Source organism: Somniosus microcephalus, chromosome 21 (genome assembly GCF_052327205.1).
Source record: "Somniosus microcephalus isolate GS21.2 chromosome 21, FLI_Smic_1.0, whole genome shotgun sequence".
NCBI classification, from domain to species: Eukaryota; Metazoa; Chordata; class Chondrichthyes; order Squaliformes; family Somniosidae; genus Somniosus; species Somniosus microcephalus.
Window position 1 is genome coordinate 18,101,147 of NC_141007.1, and position 19,863 is coordinate 18,121,009.

General features: G+C 48.5%; 1 protein-coding gene across 3 annotated transcripts in view; it reads left to right on the forward strand.

The window, feature by feature from the left end:
* The window catches only part of LOC147102631 (tripartite motif-containing protein 16-like), a 46,485-nt gene extending 27,185 nt beyond the window's left edge, over positions 1-19,300 (forward strand). For 2 of the 3 annotated variants that reach the window (XM_085963307.1, XM_085963306.1), the window contains one exon: positions 15,926-19,300. In XM_085963307.1, the coding sequence (XP_085819433.1) occupies positions 15,926-16,506 (581 nt within the window). In that variant the 3' untranslated portion in view covers positions 16,507-19,300. Of the gene's footprint in view, positions 1-4,172; positions 4,234-15,925 lie in introns of all 3 variants that reach the window. The other variant, XM_085963308.1, reaches the window with a different exon arrangement.
* Positions 19,301-19,863: the final 563 nt, after the last annotated feature.

Consider the following 19,863-nt stretch of genomic DNA (forward strand, 5'->3'; position numbering starts at 1 on the left):
CTGGACTGTCTCTCCCTAAAGGAAAGGAGCAACCTGAAAATGTTACTGTCCTCCAGATAGCACTTTTAATAAGTTTAGCTAGACTGTAACATTCAGAATATTGTGAGGGTCTGGTAAACTCCCCCAGAATTCTGCAACTCCTCACCAAAGAGTGTGCAGAGATTGAGTTTGTGAGTTTGATACAGAAGTCTTATGTGAGACAATTCTAAAAATATATAGATTTATTAAAGAACCGACATGCAGTTTACAGTTGGTGAGTCAATCGCAACATTAACAGTTCCAAAAAGAGAAAGCTTACAATTCTATTATCAGAGAACCTTACTCTCAAATCTTAACTTCACTACAGTTTTACAGTTCTTAAAGTTCTATTCAGGATATCCACCAAAATCAAATACCTTTGATCCCCGAGGTACAAAGAGTTGGAGACTTACAGAACCGCCTCTGAAGCCAAGAATCACTTTGCCCCTTTAAAGCGAGTCTACTATCCCATTTGAGAGTTCAATATTTATACCCTTTTCCAGTGGTATTTCCTTTAAGGTTTTCTGCTGATGTAAGCTAATTATCTCCAGTCATTTTTTTGCTGACCCCTGCAGTTCTTACATTCATCTCAGCTGGTAGCATTACAGAATTATGTCTCTTCTCTAGGTGTTCTAAGTTTACCATAAAAAACGGTGTAACGGCAGGTGTGTTTTACTTGATGTCATTTTTATGAGGGCAGATGTTTCTTACTTTTATGTGCTTCTTTACGAAGTGTAAATTAGAACACCTTATCCAGGGTGAACCATTGTTTCATTCTGAAAGGCTCAGCCTGCCGGCGCCTTTAACCTTCTGTTTCAATAAGGTTATTGATTCAGCGTCAGCAACTATCTTATCTCTATAGCCAGAATGCTTTCACAGCTTTTTCACAGTTCGGTTTCTAGATTTCCAGACCCAGTTTGTCATGTTTTAATGAGGCTAGAATTCTTTCACAGAATGGTGTCTTTTTCTGAATAGGTTATTTGGCTTATTCCTTCACACTTCCGCCCACCCTCCTCCATCGTTTATATCCATTCGCGGGATGTGGGCGTCGCTGGCAAGATGGACATTTATTGCCCATCCCTAGTTGCCTTGAGAAGGTGGTGGTGGGCCTTCTTCTTCTTGAACCGCTGTTGTAGCGGGTTTGATCCATTGAGTGTCTCACTGGGTCACTTCAGAGGGCAGTTATGAGTCAACCACGTCGGCATGGGACTGGAGTCACATATAGGCCAGACCGGGTGGGTAAGGACGGCAGTTTTTCTTCCCTGAAGGACACTAGTGAACTAGTTGGGCTTTTAATGACATTCCGACAGTTTCACAGTCACTTTTACTGATCCCAGCTTTTTATCTCCAGATTTCTTTTTTAAACTGTATTCAAATTCTCATGGTGGGATTTGTGGAAGTGGATTTTTTGAAGGGAGACTGACAGGATGCTGGGCTCCCCTGGAAATCCCAGCGGTTCCACCCAGTGTGCAGCCAGTGGCAGGTACATTGGCGTCAGGTGGCTGTAGGCCCCGCGTCCCCATCTCCCAACAGCATTTGATCTAAGAGAGGCCAACTACGGTTTGGCAGGCGGAGCAGCCAGAACCTTGATCGATGCACCATGAATGCTCAGGCCAAAACGACCTTTGCCCCCTCGGCAGCGGGTCAGGGGGTCATTTCAGAATCCCGCTGGCTCCATGGGGACACCGGTGAGAACTCCCCCCTGCTCTTCTTCGAAATCATGACCACGGGATCTTTCACGTCCACCTGGGAGAGCAGACGGCGCCTCAGTTTAACATCTCATCCGAAAGACGGCACCTCTGACAGTGCAGCGCTCCCTCAGCACTGCACTGGGAGTGTCAGCCTCGCTTTATGTGCTCAAGTCTCTGGAGTGGGACTTGAACCCACGACCTTCTGACTCAGAGGCGAGAGTGCTGCTGAGCCACATCTAAAAGCCACTTAGTTATGAGAATAATGGATAGTGTTGAGATTCACGTATCTCTGGTAAACAGGATCAAGTGCAAACCAATATGGTGGGTATATTGTGTTTAATCAGAGTTTAGGACAGAATATAACACACTAGTAATACAGCAAAAACATACGACCGTGACAAGCAGCTGATAGCAGACCCAGTCGGACAGACGGCTGGCATGCGTGAACAGTTCTCTGGCTTCTGGTCTCTCTCTCTTTCTCTCTCTAGGACCTTCGATGGTGAGCATGGGATCACTCTTAAAAGAGCGTTCGACCAGCTGTTCGGCTTTCCCTTCCGCAGTCTGTGTGCAAGCCCTTGGGGTGTCACTTTTTATTCTCTTTTTAGGGGTGGGCCTGAGGCCAAGTTATTGACAAGACCATTTAACCTATAGAGGTTCCTCCAAAACTTCATCAGCCAATGACAGCTTAAGTTCTTTGTCTTGGTGTTTGGATGAAAGCCCTCCCCAAAAGGAGGTCTCATTACTTCATCCTTGTTTTTACAAATTGAAGGTTCCTCCATTGGAATCCATCTTATCTCTTTTTATTCTCTCCCCCTTTTTCCCCAGCAAGTACAAGGCCCGGCCCTGTCTCTCTTAATCATGGCCCCAGCCAGAGCTGTCACACATTAACCAGTCGCTATCTCACCTTCATCTAGCAAATGGCCCATTGTAAGATGGATACCTTATCCTTCTCAAATTCCTTTCATTCTATGTCTTTTCCTAATTAACTTTCAATTATCTCCACAAGCAGTTCTGCTAAACAAACTCCAAATTCTATCTGTGGAGATTATAATATGGTTATTAGTAATAAATTAAAGATACATTAACAAAGTCAAAACCCTAACTTACAAACAACAGATAACTAGCCTGGCAGGACCATCCTATGGGCCCCCGTGTGGAATGTTTATGTTTCACCTAATCTAACTGATTAAAAAGACTGTCTCAAATTCTAATGCAAGCTTCCCAGGAAAACGAAACTTATTATTTAAAAGCCATATACATTTTTAGGCACCCCTAGTTTCTAACAGTAGAGCTATGGCATGCGCTTGCCAAAGCACCTGTAAAAACCACAGAATATTGTGCAATAAAAAACGAATGTGACTTATTCACAGTCCCTTCAAATGAGTGGCCCAATGTGATCTCCTACAGACATAAACAGCCTTGTTATTAAACACCGTGTCCTCTGGTGGACAACAGGTCTTCCAGTCATAGGTTAAAAATTTGGAGCCGAGATCCAAGATCGCCACCCATCAATGACCTCCTGCACGGACCCCACTGAAGTCTCCGGAGGCAGTGGAAGGGGATTTCATTAGCACGGGACAGTCGGCGATATGGGCGCTTTTCCAGCACCCGCCTACCAATGGTGGCTCGAACCTTCTGCCCCCTCACTGCCTCTTGGATGGGTGGGGGGGGGTGCTTTCCCAGGTTACCTCTCCTCCCCTTCTCCCAATCCCAGCCTTAGTCTCTGCGGCCTGCGTAAGGAGGGCCAAACATTAAATTTAAAATGTCAATTCTTTCTTCGGGTGTCCCGGGCTGCTTCCCACACTCGCACTTCTGGAGGCCTCAGCTGGCTTCCACCCAATACGGCGGGTCTTGACGGCACCAAAGGAGCAGCAACTCCCACGACAGGGAGTCCCTGTCGCTGGCTGCGGCCCTTCACCGCCGTCATTTGCCACCACCTCCAAGTTCCCCTCCAAGTCACACACCATCTTGACTTAATCGCCGATCCTTCATCGTCACTGGGTCAAAATCCTGGAACTCCCTCCCTAACAGCACTGTGGGAGTACCTTCACCACACGGACTGCAGCGGTTCAAGAAGGTGGCTCACCACCACCTTCTCAAGGGCAACTAGGGATGGGCAATAAATGCTAGCCTTACCAGCGACGCCCACATCCCATAAAAATGAATTAAAAAAAATTGAGGGGTGGAAGGTGGTTCCTCTTCTTTACACGGCGATAGGAAACTTCTGGAAACTCTGCTGTTGTACAGGGGAGTTCAGCCAGTCTCCGTCAGAGTTACAGCAAGACCAACCCCCCCATCCCCAGGGAATCTCGGCGTCATGCGCCTAGCACGTGCTTGCTGCTGTCTCACTTACTTCCTGTGTTACGGTTTTGTCACGCTTGGGTGTAACACCTAGGTATTACGTTAGACTGTAAGGTATGTATACTGACCATTATACTTACCTTTCAGTCCTCCCAGCTCTAGGTGGCGCTGCTGCTCCTCCAAGTCCCGTCTCCCAGGTCTGTTCCTCTAGGCGGCGCTGCAGGTAAGTTTACATTTTATATTTATTTTTATCTTCATGTTCCCTGCAGTTAAGTGTTTTTGTTGTGGAATGTAATTTAATGATTCCATTCTGTTTGAATTAACTTAGCTGTTGCTGACTCCACAGGCCGCAGGCCTAGTATTTCTCCAGCTGCTTTCTCTCTCCGGGCCTGGTGTAATGGGGTCTCTGGCTGTCTTGTCCCTGCCTGCTCAGGTTCCTGGGCACTGGAGATTACTCCCTCACCTGCCCTTTGGCCACTCTGTCCCAGTTGCTATGCTTTTTCTGCAATGGCTTCCTGGCACTAAGGGGATGGGACAGAGGGTAGGGGGATAGTGGATTTGAGGGAGGGGATGGGAAGGGAAGCTTTTGGCCTCTGGACACCCAACCTCAGTGGAAGGGAATAGGACATGGAGGCAGGGATGAAGGAGAGGGGAGATGATAGGGGAAGAAGGAGGAAGGGAGATATGGGGGTCAGGGGATAATGCGAAGGGGAATAGGTGAGGCAAGGTGATGGAAATTAAAGGATGATGAGAAGAGGAGGGGGAATCAAGAGGGATGGAGTGTGGGGAGAGGATGGGAAGGGAGCAGATTAAAACTACATTGCTCACGCACCTGAAGCAGAAAATGTGAGCCTGCAGCCTTCAGCAGTTTCCTTCCTTGCCAATGTCACGTCACGACACGCCACACCACGCCATGTCACGCCACATCACGCCATGTCACATCAAGCCACACCGCGCAATACCATGTCATGTCTCGCCACACCACGCAATGCCACATCACTCCATATCACACCACACAATGCCATGTCACATCACGTCACATCACGTCATTCACATGATGACACGCCACACCACACAATGCTATGTCACTCCACATCACATCACACCGTGCCATGTCATATCACATCACGCCATATCATGTCATGTCACGCCTAGTCACGACACGCAATGCAATGTCATGTCATGTGACAACACCACACACCAAGAAAGACAGAAGAAAACAAGAAAAAGAGAATGGAGCAGAAAAGAAGAGAAAGGGAGCTTGAAGCAGAAGAGGTGGCAGACAGAGAAGTAGCAACATGAAGATGACAGAGAGTGGCCACTGGCATGGACATCCTGTGTACAGAATCATGGCTGAGCCATAGTGATATCAATGACAGCGCTGCATCTATTGTGTCAGTCACACCAAGAATTCAAATGGCCTCAAATTTTCTAAGAAGCAGTTGAAAATCACCTCAGTCTCTGACGACATCGCTTTACAAAGTTCCCTCCTAATCTTTTTAGTGCAGTCCTCTCCCTCTCCCACTCCCCAGTACCTCCCCTTTAACGCCTGGCTTACCATGAGCAATATGATGAGAGACCCGCTGGCATATAGCTGTGACATATTGAAGTTTGGCACATAGTGTGCACTTCTTTTGCATGGAGAACTCCTACCCTGCCACACTTTTCCTGTCATGCTTTTTCTATAGCACATTTTCTGTTACATTATGAGTGAATTAAGCAAATGGGCAAAACTGTGGCAAATGGATTTCAATGTAGGCAAATGTGAGGTCATCCACTTTGGACTTTCTAAATGGTGAAAAGCTAAAAAAAACAGTGGCGGTCCAAAGAGACTTGGGGGTCCAGGTACATAGATCATTAAAATGTCATGAACAGGTACAGAAAATAATCAAAAAGGCTAATGGGATGCTGGCCTTTATATCTAGAGGACTAGAATACAAGGGGGTAAAAGTTATGCTGCAGCTGTACAAAGCCCTGGTTAGACCACACCTGGAGTACTGTGACCAGTTCTGGACTCCATACCTGAGGAAGGATAGATTGGCCTTGGAGGGAGTGCAGCGTAGGTTTACCAGAATGATACCTGGACTTTAAGGGTTAAGTTATGAGGAGAGATTAAACAAACTCGGGTTGTATTCCCTAGAATTTAGAAGGTTAAGGGGTGATCTGATCGAAGTTTTCAGGATATTAAGGTTGAACAGATAGGGTAGAGAGAAACTATTCCACTGGTTGGAGATTCTAGGACTAGGGGGCATAGCCTAAAAATTAGAGCCAGACCTTTCAGGAGTGAAAATAGGAAACACTTCTACACAGAAAGGGTGGTAGAAGTTTGGAACTCTCTTGCGCAAATGGCAATTGATGCTAGATCAATTGTTCATTTTAAATCAGAGATTGATGGCTTTTTGTTTACCAAAGGTATTAAGGGATATGGGCCAAAGGCATATGGACATGGAATTAGGTCACAGATCAGCCATGATCTCATTGAATGGCGGAAAAGGCTCGAGGGTCTGAATAGCCTCCTCCTGTTGCGATTTTGGCCCGGTTTCTTGCATTTACCTATGATTGGTTCATTTCCCCACCAAATGTACTAAATTATGCTAATCAATGTATAATTTATTCAAATTTCTTGCAGTTGCTTGGGTAGCTTATCATTTTACTCCAGCTCAAGCAATTTTCTCCAGGCTAATCGGGTGACAGGCAAATTTTTTCCACAAAACTCATAGAAGCTCACAGTGCAGACAGAAGCTATTCAGCCCCTTGTGTTCTTGCCAGCTCTCTGCTAGCATGATCCTTTGGGATGGACTCGGATACTAACTTACTTAAAGGGCTAAAGGCTAACCAAGTGAACCAATAAACTCGCTCAAGAGAGGTTTCTTAGGTCTGCCACTTTTTCTCAGTAACCAAAATTCTTTACATCTAATACAAGGCTTTAAAACAAAATAAAAAACATCAAAATATCACCTGGCCCACAATGACACGATTAAACTTGTAAAACCTGCTTCTGATTACCTTCATTAATATTTTATTACCCGAGGGTCTCAGATTCTCTGAAGTGCGTCGGCTTGAAGATGACATTTTGATTACTGACAGGGTGGGACCAAAGAGGAGATCTCCTTGTGGAGGCAGAGGGCGTAGCTGAGGTACTGAATGAGTACTTTGCATCTGTCTTCACTAGAGAAGGGGCTGCTGCCAATGTAGCAGTAAAGGAGGAGGCAGTAGAGAAATTGGATAGGATAAAAATAAATAAATAAAGAGGAGGAGTTGCAGCGCTCAAAGTAGAAAAGTCACTCGGTCCGGATGGGATAAGAACATAAGAAATAAGAGCAGGAGTAGGCCATATGGCCCCTCGAGCCTGCTCCGCCATTCAATAAGATCATGGCTGACCATCGACCTCAACTCCACTTTCCCGCCTGATCTCCATATCCCTTGATTCCCCTAGAGACCAAAAATCTATCGATCTCCGCCTTGAATATACTCAAAGACTCAGCATCCACAGCCCACTGGGGCAGAGAATTCCAAAGATTAGGAGTGAAGAAATTCCTCCTCATCTCAGTCTTAAATGGCCTACCCCTTATCCTGAGACTATGCCCCCTAGTTCGAGACACGTCAGCCGGGGGAAACAACCTCTCAGCATCTACCTTGTCAATCCCCTTCAGAATCTTGTATGTTTCAATTAGATCACTTCTCATTCTTCTAAACTCCAGAGAGTATAAGCCCATTCTACATAATCTTTCATCACAGGACAACCCTCTCATCCCAGGAATCAATCTAGTGAACCTTCGCTGCACCGCCTCCAAGGCAAGTATATCCTTCCTTAGATAAGGAGACCAAAACTGTGCCCAGTACTCCAGGTGTAGTCTCACCAAGGGATGCACCCCAGGTTGCTGAGGGAAGTAAGGGTGGAAATTGCAGAGGCTCTAGCCACAATCATCCAATCCTCCTTAGATAGGCGAGTGGTGACAGAGGGGCTGGAGGGTTACAAATGTTACACCCCTGTTCAAAAAAGGGGAGAGGTATAAACCCAGAAACTACAGGCCAGTCAGCCTAACGTCGGTGGTGAGGAACTTCTAAAGACCAAAATCCGGGACACAATTAATTGTCACTCACTTGGAAAGCTGGCACGGATTTCTTAAAGGCAAATCGTGTTTGACTAACTTGAGTTCTTTGATGAAGTAATGAGAGCGTTGATGAGGGTAGTGCGGTTGATGTTGTGTATATGGACTTTCAAAAGATGTTTGATAAAGTATCACATAATAAACTTGTTAGCAAAATTGAAGCCCATGGTATTTAAGTAGCAGTGTGGACATGAAATTGGCTAAGGGACAGAAAGCAGAGAGTAGTGGTGAACGGTTGTTTTTCAGACTGGAGGGAAGTATACAGTGGTAGCCCCCACGGGTCAGTATTAGGACCACTGCTCTTTTTGATATATATTAACGACCTGAACTTGGGTGTACAAGGTATAATTTCAAAGTTTGCAGATGACACGAAACTCGGTTATGTAATAACAGTGAGGAGGATAATAACAGACTTCAGGAGGACATAGACAGACTGGTGAAATGGGCAGACACACGGCAGATTAAATTTAAAGCAGACAAGTGTGAAGTGATGCATTTTGGAAGTAAGTATGAGGAGAGGCAATATAAACTAAATGGCATTGTGATGAAATATGCCATTCATCAGGCACTCTGTATTCTCTGTGTTTGATTGTGCCTGTGACTGTGACAAGCAGGGGAGTTTAGTTTCAGTTTCATTTCCTTACCTGTATTGTATTGTGTGTAGGGCTCCGCCCATACCTGGCCCCTACTTAAGCAGGCCCCAGCGTGTCTCACAGGCAGTACAGCAGATCTCTGGATGAGAGACACTTCTCCACTGTGTATTACTTTCTGAGTTAATAAAAGCCTTGCTTTGCTCCGTTAACGTTGAGTCTCGGATTCATTGAGGCACATCAATTTTATTAACTCAATTTTCAACACAATGGATCAACTCTTGAAACCCGAATGTTTGGATTTGGACCCGCATGCTTCGGACGCATCGGCACGATTCGGACACTGGTTTAAGTGTATGGAATTCTTCCTGGACAATTCCGCAGCCATCACAGACGCTACGGACGCTGAAAGTATGAAACTCGGAATCCTGCAGAATTGGGTAAGCCACCAGGTTTACCCCCTTATCCAAGACGCCGACACGTACCCGGCCGCCTGCGACATCCTAAAGGCGCATTACCAGCAGCCTACAAACGAGGTCTACGCTAGGCATCTGCTCGCTACTCGCACACAGCGACCTGGGGAATCACTAGATGAGTTCCTAGTCACCCTGAAAACGCTTGGCAAAGACTGCAAGTGCCAAGATGTAAAAGCCGCAGTGTACACTGACGAGCTTGTTCGTGATGCCTTTATCACAGGCCTCAGCTCCACTTACATCCGGCAGAGACTACTGGAAAAAACGGGATTGGACCTGAAACAGGCTGTGGACACAGCGCGATCCCTGGATGTGGCCCAGAGAAACTCGGATGCCTACTCTTCAGCCCGCGCCGCCCACGCCGCCACGTGTGCACCAAGGGCGCCACCATCTTGGAAGGCATCTTCCCCGCCCGGCAGCCCGACACCGTCGGGGCCCCGCTCTCCCCCCAGAAGCCCTACGACAGCCGCGACGCGTCGGGGCCCCAACTGCTACTTCTGCGGGCAGCCGAAGCACACCAGAAACCTGTGCCCGGCGAAAGGCACCACCTGCTTTAAGTGCGGTAAGAAGGGGCACTTCGGGAAGGTGTGCAGAGGGAACCCTGCTGGAAAACCTGCCACCGCCGCGTGTGCGCCGTGGGAGCGGCCATCTTGGACGCCATCTTGCCCGACCTCGTGGGGTCCGCCATCTTGTGAGCAGACAGCGTGGACGCCATCTTGTCTCGATCAGGGCCCTACAGTGGCATCGGTCACAGTGAACCAGACCAGACCGCACCCACTATCCAAATCAATGGTGGACATCGAGGTAAACGGGTGCGGGGTTAAATGTTTAATTGACAGTGGAAGCACGGAGAGTTTTATCCACCCTGAACGAGCGCAACAACTCTCTCTAACGGTGGTCCCTGCTCGGGGCACCATCTCTATGGCTGATAAAACCCAGACATCGACCATTATGGGTTACTGTGCGGTACAATTGTCCGTTAACGGAACTGTATACGATAATTTTAAATGACTAATCATGAAGAGTCTATGTGCGAGCGTGATCTTGGGCCTGGATTTCCAGTGCCACCACCAAAGCATCATGCTCAATTACGGTGGGTCCCAGCCGCCCCTCACAGTGTGCGGCCTGGCTACCCTGAAGGTAAAGCCGCCTTCGCTATTCGCAAACCTTACTCCCAACTGCCGGCCAATAGCGACCAAAAGCAGGAGGTACAGCTGGGAGGACAGGCGGTTTATCGTGACCGAGGTGGACAGGCTGCTGAGGGAGCGCGTTATTGAACGCAGCAACAGCCTGTGGCGTGCCCAAGTGGTGGTGGTGAGGGGTAGCGAGAAGAAATGGATGGTGAACGACTATAGCCAAATGATCAACATGTACACCCAACTAGACGCCTACCTGCTACCCCGCATATCAGAAATGGTGAACCAAATTGCCCAATACCGGGTGTTCTCCACCATCGACCTCAAGTCAGCGTACCACCAGCTCCCTATCAGACCAGAGGACCGCCCGTACACCGCCTTCGAGGCGAACGGACGCCTCTACCAATTCCTCAGAGTCCCCTTTGGGGTGACGAATGGGGTCTCGGTCTTCCAGAGGGAGATGGACCGCGATGACCACCACTTGCAGGCAACCTTCCCCTACCTCGACAACGTCACCATCTGCGGTCACAACCAGCAGGATCACGACTCGAACCTCGAGAGGTTCCTGAAAACCGCACAAAAACTCAACCTCACTTACAACGAGGACAAGTGCGTTTTCAACACCACGTGCCTCTGCATACTAGGCAGGGTGGTGGAGAATGGGGAAATCGGACCAGACCCCGACCGACTGCGCCCCCTACGGGAGCTGCCCCTGCCCAACACTCCCAAAGCCCTGAAAAGGTGCCTGGGGTTATTTTCTTATTATGCCCAATGGGTCCCCAACTACTCCGACAAAGCCCGCCCCCTCTTGAAAGCATCCTCCTTTCCACTCTCTGCTGAGGCCCACGCCGCCTTCAAAAGCATTAAGCGGGATATTGAGCGGGCCACGCTACAGGCAGTGGACGAGAACACTCCCTTTCAAGTGGAAAGTGACGCGTCTGACTTTGCCTTGGCGGCCACCCTCAACCAGGCGGGGCGGCCCGTAGCTTTCTTCTCGAGGACCCTCCAAGGGCCCGAGATCAGACACTCCTCCGTGGAAAAGGAGGCCCAAGCCATCGTGGAAGCAGTACGCCACTGGCGCCACTACCTAGCCGGCAAACACTTCACCCTACTTACCGACCAGCGGTCGGTAGCGTTTATGTTTAATAATAAACAGAAGGGGAAGATTAAAAATGATAAGATTCTCAGGTGGCGGATCGAGCTCTCCACCTTCGAGTATGACATCATTTACCGGCCAGGGGCCCTTAACGAATCCCCCGACGCCCTCTCACGAGGGATGTGTGCCAGCGCCACCGGGGATCGGCTACAGACCCTCCACAACGACCTCTGCCACCCAGGGGTCACACGGCTGTTCCACTTCATAAAGTCCCGCAACTTACCCTACTCGATTGAGGAAGTTCGGTCTCTGACCAGGAATTGCCGCACTTGCGCTGAGTGCAAGCCTCGGTTCTACCGCCCAGATAGAGCCCACTTAATCAAAGCTATACGGCCCTTTGAGCGGCTCAGCTTAGATTTCAAGGGCCCCCTCCCGTCAGTCGACCGCAATGTTTACTTCCTGAACATTGTGGACGAATACTCCCGTTTCCCATTCGCCTTCCCCTGCCCAGACATGACCAGCGCCACGGTCATTAAATGCCTCAACAGCCTGTTCTGCCTGTTCGGTATGCCGAGCTACATCCATACGGATAGGGGGGCGTCCTTCATGAGTGAAGAGCTACGCCAGTACATGCTGTCCAGGGGGATCGCCACGAGCCGTACCACCAGCTACAACCCCCAGGGTAACGGCCAGGTGGAGCGAGAGAACGGGACAGTATGGAAAGCAGTCACTCTAGCTCTAAGGACCAAGGGCCTCCCTATCTCCCAGTGGCAGGAAGTCCTCCCAGATGTGCTCCATTCGATACGGTCGCTATTGTGTACTGCCACTAATGCCACGCCTCATGAACGAATGTTTGTCTTTCCCCGGAAATCCACCTCAGGCGTATCCATGCCGTCATGGCTCTCCACCCCAGGTCCGGTATTTGTACGAAGGCATGTGAGGGGCCACAAGACGGACCCTCTCGTGGAGTCAGTGCACCTACTCCACGCCAACCCCCAATACGCGTATGTCCGGCACGCCGACGGAAGGGAGGACACCGTGTCCATAAAAGACGTCGCCCCAGCCGGTAACGACAACAACCACGACAACAACAGCAACAATGATCACAGCAACTCTTACCCACCCACTATCCTTTCATCACCCCCGGAAGAACATCGACCAACGGTGCCCCCACCAACTACCCCTTCAACAACCCTGGCGGCGCCACCGGCAGAGACCCAGGAGGCCACCGAGGACACCCAGCCGACACCCGCGGCACCACAACAGCTACGTCAGTCACAGAGGACTATCAAACCCCCGAACAGACTAAATCTGTAGAAGGGGTGAATGTGATGAAATATGCCATTCATCAGGCACTCTGTATTCTCTGTGTTTGATTGTGCCTGTGACTAGCAGGGGAGTTTAGTTTCAGTTTCATTTCCTTACCTGTATTGTATTGTGTGTAGGGCTCCGCCCATACCTGGCCCCTACTTAAGCAGACCCCAGCGTGTCTCACAGGCAGTACAGCAGATCTCTGGATGAGAGACACTTCTCCACTGTGTATTACTTTCTGAGTTAATAAAAGCCTTGCTTTGCTCCGTTAACGTTGAGTCTCGGATTCATTGAGGCACATCAGGTATAATTTTAGAGGGGGTGCAGGAACAGAGAGACCTGGGGGTGTATGTACACAAATCTTTGACAGTGGCAGGACAAGTTGAATACAAAAACAAAGAGGTTATGCTGAACCTTTACAAATCACTAGTTAGACCTCAGCTGGAGTATTGTGTCCAATTCTGGGCACCGCACTTTAGGAAGGATATCAAGGGCTTAGAGAGGGTGCAGAGGAGATTCACTAGTATGGTACCAGGGATGAGGGACTTCAGTTATGTGAAGAGATTAGAGAAGCTGGAGTTGTTCTTTTTAGAGCAGAGAAGGTTAAGGGGAGATTTAGTAGAGGTGTTCAAAATTTTGAGGGGTTTTGATAGGGCAGATAGGGAGAAACTGCTTCCACTGGTAGGAAGGTCAGTAACCAGAGGACACAGATTTAAGGTAATTGGTAAAAGAACCAGAGGGGAGATGAAGTGATTTTGTTTTAACGCAGCGAGCAGTGTAAGATCCCAGAGGGACCCTGGTTCTGAATGATTCGAGGTTGACCCGTGTCGGTGACAGTGATTTAACTTTAGTCAGCACAAGCAAGACTTAATACATTACAGTATTCGAGCAGCAGTTTACGGAGTATAATTTGAGACTTATATCACCCCGTTATGCTCTGGGTAGAAGTCACAACTGTGAGTAGGCTGCACCGTGTCTCTCGTCTGTCTCTCGGGTGTCCCCTGGATTCTTCCTGAAATCTTCTACACTTTGTGGTTGTTGAGGCCCCTTTCTTATACCCTTACTCTCATTCAAAACCTATGGAGGCTCATTGGACCAACCACTGGCTTACACCCAATTCCCCAAAATCCAATCACAAAGATGCCATGTCCAAAGCACCTTTGCTTACTCGGGTCCTGGTCTTATGACCCCCTTGCATCATCTGTTTTTGACCATCAAGACTCATATCTGGGTAGTTATGGCAACACAAAAGAACCTGTCTCCACACTGTAGAGATTTGGCGCCCTTGATGGCCCTGTGACAGGCCCACATTCCAGCTTCCTGACAGACATCAGAACATTTCACTCTGGTCGCAGCTACAACTGGCCTTCGTTCCCACAGCCAGCTCCACTCTATTCCTCATCCGTACTCTCGGCTAATAACCAACTTTCGTAAATTCACCCAACAGCTTCCCTATTCGACTGCAGCAGTCCTCATTTTCACCTCAGGCTGTTTGGGTTACAGCATACTCACAGTATTTAATTATAAACAAAAGAGTTACACGTCTAATATAATTCAGGTTACCACTGCATACAATTGATGATTACAGACTTCTACATTTAATTCTTAAACACGATTATAAATCCATTACTGATGATTATAACCTATTGATGATTATAAGATAATAAAACAAGTATTCTAAAAACCAACTAATTCATGATAATCTTACAACAGTTGTGATCTGGAACGCGCTGCCTGAAAGGGCGGTGGAAGCAGATTCAATAGTAACTTTCAAAAGGGAATTGGATAAATATTTGAAAAGGATAAATTTGCAGGGCTCTGGGGAAAGAGCAGGGGTGTGGGTCTAACTGGAGTGCTCTTTCAAAGAGCCGGCACAGGCACGATGGGACGAATGGCCTCCTTCTGTGCTATAAGATTCTATTCTATAATTGCCGTTCTTTTTAGTCAAATGAATTGAATTTTGAAAGGCTTCTCAGATAACTACAATTATTATCATTGGCTGTTAGAAAATGTAAACATTCTAATTAGCGACAGCTACACCAGAGATTGAGAGAGAGACCGAGAGCGTTTCTCATACTATTCATTCTTTAACACTACAGGAAACTTTGTGCTATCCGGAGGTGAGCTATCCGGCAATCTGGAGCCACCGGCAAAAATCAGCAGCCGTTTTTTATTCTTTTTGTTTGTTTTTTTTGCTTTGTTTGAACAGTCAAGCTGTGCAAGGTCTGTAGCTATAGCAACAGCTTCAGCTACAGAGCTTTAGGGCCACACCCGAGTGTTTAGAAGCTGTTGCTAAGCAACAGTGTTTGTTGTCAAATACGGAGATAAGAATCTCCGTATCTCTCAACATTAACTCTGGAGAGTACGGCAGTTTTGAGGCAACGGCAGCAGCTCGGTCCCGTGGGTGCCGGATAGCACAAAGTTTCCTGTATTTGCTGATTCTATTGCACATACGCTCAGCAAATACAATATTAGCATGAACTACACCCAACAAAACAGCTTCAGACTGACTGTCCCGGAACGTGGACTGTTGCTTCTGAGCCCGCCTGGGAGATCAATGATTGGAACAGCACTGTACCAGCAATAATACACAGACCAATATCTATCCCTCAACTAACATCACTAACACAGATTATCTGGTCATTTATCTCATTTCTGTTTGTGGCAGCTTGCTGTGCACAAATTGGCTGCCGTGTTTCCTACATTACCACAGTGACTACACTTCAAAAGTAGTGGCTTCAAAGCACTTTGGGACGTCCTGAGGCAGCCAACTTGCACAGAGCAAGATCCCACAAACAGCAATGTGATAACGATCAGATAATCGTTTTGTTTTAGTGATATTGGTCGAGGGATAAATATTGGCCCCAGGAACCCGGGGAGAACTCCCTCTGCTCTTGTACGAATTGTGCCTTGGGATCGTTAATGTCTACCTGAGAGGGCAGACGGGGGCCCTCAGTTTAATGTCTCCTCCGAAAGACGGCACCTCCGACAGTGCAGCACTCCCTCAGAGTGCCAGCCTAGACTAAGTGCTCGAGCCTCTGGAGTGGGACTTCAACTATAGCCTTCTGACTCAGGGGCGAGAGTGCTACCCACTGAGCCACTGCCCACACCTGGGTACAATGCATGCTAATTTATTGTTACAGTAAGAAAATAAAGTACAACGTTGGACCAAAATCCATCATCTTTCTGTCTCTTAGATGCCATGAAGCTGACTTTTGATTCAGACACAGCAAATGAATACCTTCGCTTGTCCAGTAGGGGTCAGAGAGTGGAGCACACCTATCCAAAGTCATGGCACTATCCGGATCACCCGCAGAGATTTGACAACTGCCGGCAAGTCATGTGTTTGGAGAGCTCGTACCAGGGGAGATGTTACTGGGAGGTCCAGCTTGTCGAGGGCCTGTGGGGCGTCTGGGCCGACGTGGGGGTTACGTACAAGATGGTGAAGCGGAAAGGCCGGGAATGCTCCTGTTACCTGGGGAGGAATGACGTGTCCTGGTGTTTGGGAATCACCCCTTCTAGCGGCCTGGTGAATGGATTGCAGCGTGTGCCTTACTCTGTGTCCACCTGGCACAATAAGGTAGCGTCTAAATTACCTGGCCAGGCATACAACCGGATCGGGATTTACCTGGATTATCCGGCTGGCACTTTGTCGTTTTACGGCGTGGCTGACACGATGAAGCTGCTATACAGGTTCCGAGCTGTCTTTAAAGAGCCGCTGTATCCTGTGTTTTGGATTGGCTCAGGCACATCGCTTTGTATTTGCCAGCTCAAGTAACCAGGGGCTGGCTGGCATTGTTAGAGCAAAGTTTATTTCTCACCTGTGTTTTTTTTATGCATGTGTTCTGAAGGCATCTGGGTCGCACCGGGTCAACTCTCCCAAATGGCCATTCTTCATGTGGGAGCCTGGAGAGTGAGTGCCATTCGGCTATTCCACCATAGATAGCGTCACAACCAAGCCTGATAACTGTCCTCACCTGACAACAACACACATTCAAGTACCAGAGGTCACTGGGCAGCTGTGAGGAGCAGGTACCCTGGCTGATATTTGCTCCTGGGGCATTGAGGTCAATTGTAACATCCCTACCACTGCCTTTGCTGAGATCAGATAGATCAGGCACAGACCAGGGAGTGATCCTTGGGCCCTGGTCTAGATGATTGCGTACTACACCACCTGATAGACCCTCACACAATGGGACTTGCCCATTGTATTTGAGACCTTTATTGCTAATAGTTTGAGCTGGATGTTCTGCAGCGAGTGACTCACCTCCTGACTCCCCAAAGCCTTTCCACCATCAACAAGGTACAAGTCAGGAGTGTGATGGAATACTCTCCACTTGCCTGGACGAGTGCAGCTACAACAGCACTCAAGAAGCTCAACACCATCCAGGATAAAGCAGCCTGCTTGTTCGGCATCCCATCCACCACCTTAAACATTCACTCCCTCCACCATTGGCACACTGTGGCTGCAGTGTGTACCAGCCACAGGATGCAATGCAGCAACTTGCCAAGGCTTCTCCGACAGCACCACCCAAACCACGACCTCCACCACCTAGAGTCATAGAGTCATAGAGTTATACAGAACAGAAAGAGGCCCTTCGGCCCATCGTGTCCACGCCGGCCATCAAGCCCTATCTAATCTAATCCCATTTTTCAGCACTTGGTCCGTAGCCTTGTATGCTATGGCGATTCAAGTGCTCATCTAAATGCTTCTTGAATGTTGTGAGGGTTCCTGCCTCTACCACCCTTTCAGGCAGTGAGTTCCAGATTCCAACCACCCTCTGGTGAAAAAGTTTTTCCTCAAATCCCCTCTAAACCTCCTGCCCCTTATCTTGAAACTATGCCCCCTGGTTATTGACCCCTCTACTAAGGGGAAAAGTTCATTTCTATCACCCTATCTATGCCCCTCATAATTTTGTACACCTCAATCAGGTCCCCCCTCAGCCTTCTCTGCTCTAAGGAAAACAACCCCAGCCTGTCCAGTCTCTCTTCATAGCTGAAGCGCTCCAGCCCAGGTAACATCCTGGTGAATCTCCTCTGCACCCTCTCCAATGCAATTACATCCTTCCAAAGTGTGGTGACCAGAACTGCACACAGCATTCCAGCTGTGGCCTAACTAGCGTTTTGTACAGCTCCATCATAACTTCCCTGCTCATATATTCTATGCCTCAGCTAATGAAGGCAAGTATCCCATATGCCTTTTTAACCACCTTATCTACCTGTCCTGCTGCCTTCAGGGGTCTATGTACATGCACACCAAAGTGCCTCTGATCCTCGGTCCTTCCTAGGGTCCTACCATTCATTGTGTATTCCCTTGCCTTGTTAGTCCTCCCAAAATGCATCACCTCACACTTTTCAGGGTTAAATTCCATTTGCCACTGTTCTGCCCATCTAACCAACCCGTCTATATCGTCCTGTAGCCTGAGGCTTCCCTCCTCACCATTTACCACTCCAGCAAGTTATGTGTCATCTGCGAACTTACTGATCATACCTCCTACATTCATATCTAAATCATTAATATACACTACAAACAGCAAAGGACCCAGCATCGATCCCTGCGGCACACCACTGGACACAGGCTTCCAGTCACAAAAACAACCTTCAACCATCACCCTCTGCCTCCTGCCACTAAGCCAGGACCAACAGGTGCATGGGAACACCATCGCCTCCAAGTTCCCCTCCAAGTCACCCACCATCTTAACTTGGAAGTATATCGGCCGTTCCTTCATCGTCGCTGGGTCAAAATCCTGGAACTCTCTCCCTAACAGCACTGTGGGGGTACCTTCACCACACGGACTGCAGCGGTTCAAGAAAGCGGCTCACCACCACCTCCTCAAGGGCAACGAGGGATGGGCAATAAATACCTGCCTTGCCAGTTATGCCCACAGCCCGAGAATGATTCAAACCCAGCCGCCGTAGTGAGAGCTGGACCCAGTGCGGGACTCGGTTCCTCGTTTTGTACCCATGCCCAGATGCCCCCTTATTTCCATGTGTGGTTATTGTATTCACGGGGGTCCACACTGCCGATCGAAGGTGTGGTTGCGATGTGGCCCACACCCACACACGTGGAAATGCTACAAGGTCTCAGGTCATTCCACCACCGGCATCATTGCACCAATTTTCCAGACGTGCACTCCTGGCAGTGGTGGTCTCGCCATTCTGCCGACATTTATCGGAAGACGGCCGGCGCGCTTCCCAGGATTGTCCGTGCACCCAGGCATGCGGTGGGGGTGGGGGGGGGGGGTGGGGGGAGCATGCCTGCGATTGCTCGATTCACAATCCTGGTGGACAGGGCCTCGAGCCCAGACCGTGCGTTTGTAAAACGGGCCCCTAACGCAAGATGCTGCCGAACGCTGGAAGTGTCATTTCTGCAGCCAAATTGCCTTGAATGCTCCCGTGTTGCACATTTTATTCTCTTCCCGCTGCTATATCGTGTATATCACATATTTTAACGCTTGCTTCCAGCTCCTCTAACAGTTGTTAGTTGGATGTTTGCACCGGAGGCGCGACAAGTACCTGCTGTTTTATTAAAGACATATGATGGCATTCATTAAAATAAACCTTTCTCTTTCTACGTTCCAGTTATTTAGGAACCGTGTTATCAACGGATAATAATGTTTATATAAAGCAAACTGTTACTACTTCACTACAATTGAATAAGATTTAGATCAATAAAGGCTAGGTATACGATCACTTTATGGGGTGGCGTGGTCCTGAAACTCTATACGGAATGACTGGTCCTGACATAGCTCCAAATGCTGGCCCTGATTTTAACTCCAGGCAGGTTTTGTGCCGGTGAGGGGCGGAATGCTCACCCGTTGTAGCAGAAAACAGGAAAGGGTTATTTTAACTCCCAGGGCCTGTTAATAGGACGCCAGTGAAACTCCTGCCTGGGACGGGTGGGAAGTGCGTGGGAAGCAGCTGCTGGCCTGAGGTAAATATGGCTGCCCGCTGGCTTGTAGGTGGGTGTGGGCAAGACTGTTCCGGGAGGGAGCCCGGGGCAGGAGGGGCACATGTTGTATTAGAGGGAGAGAAAAACACGGCATGGCATCCTCCAGTCTTTCATCGAAAAGACTTTGTTGCCGTAAACAAGTGAGAGAACGTGTTCGCCAGATGACCAAGGAATAAGAACATA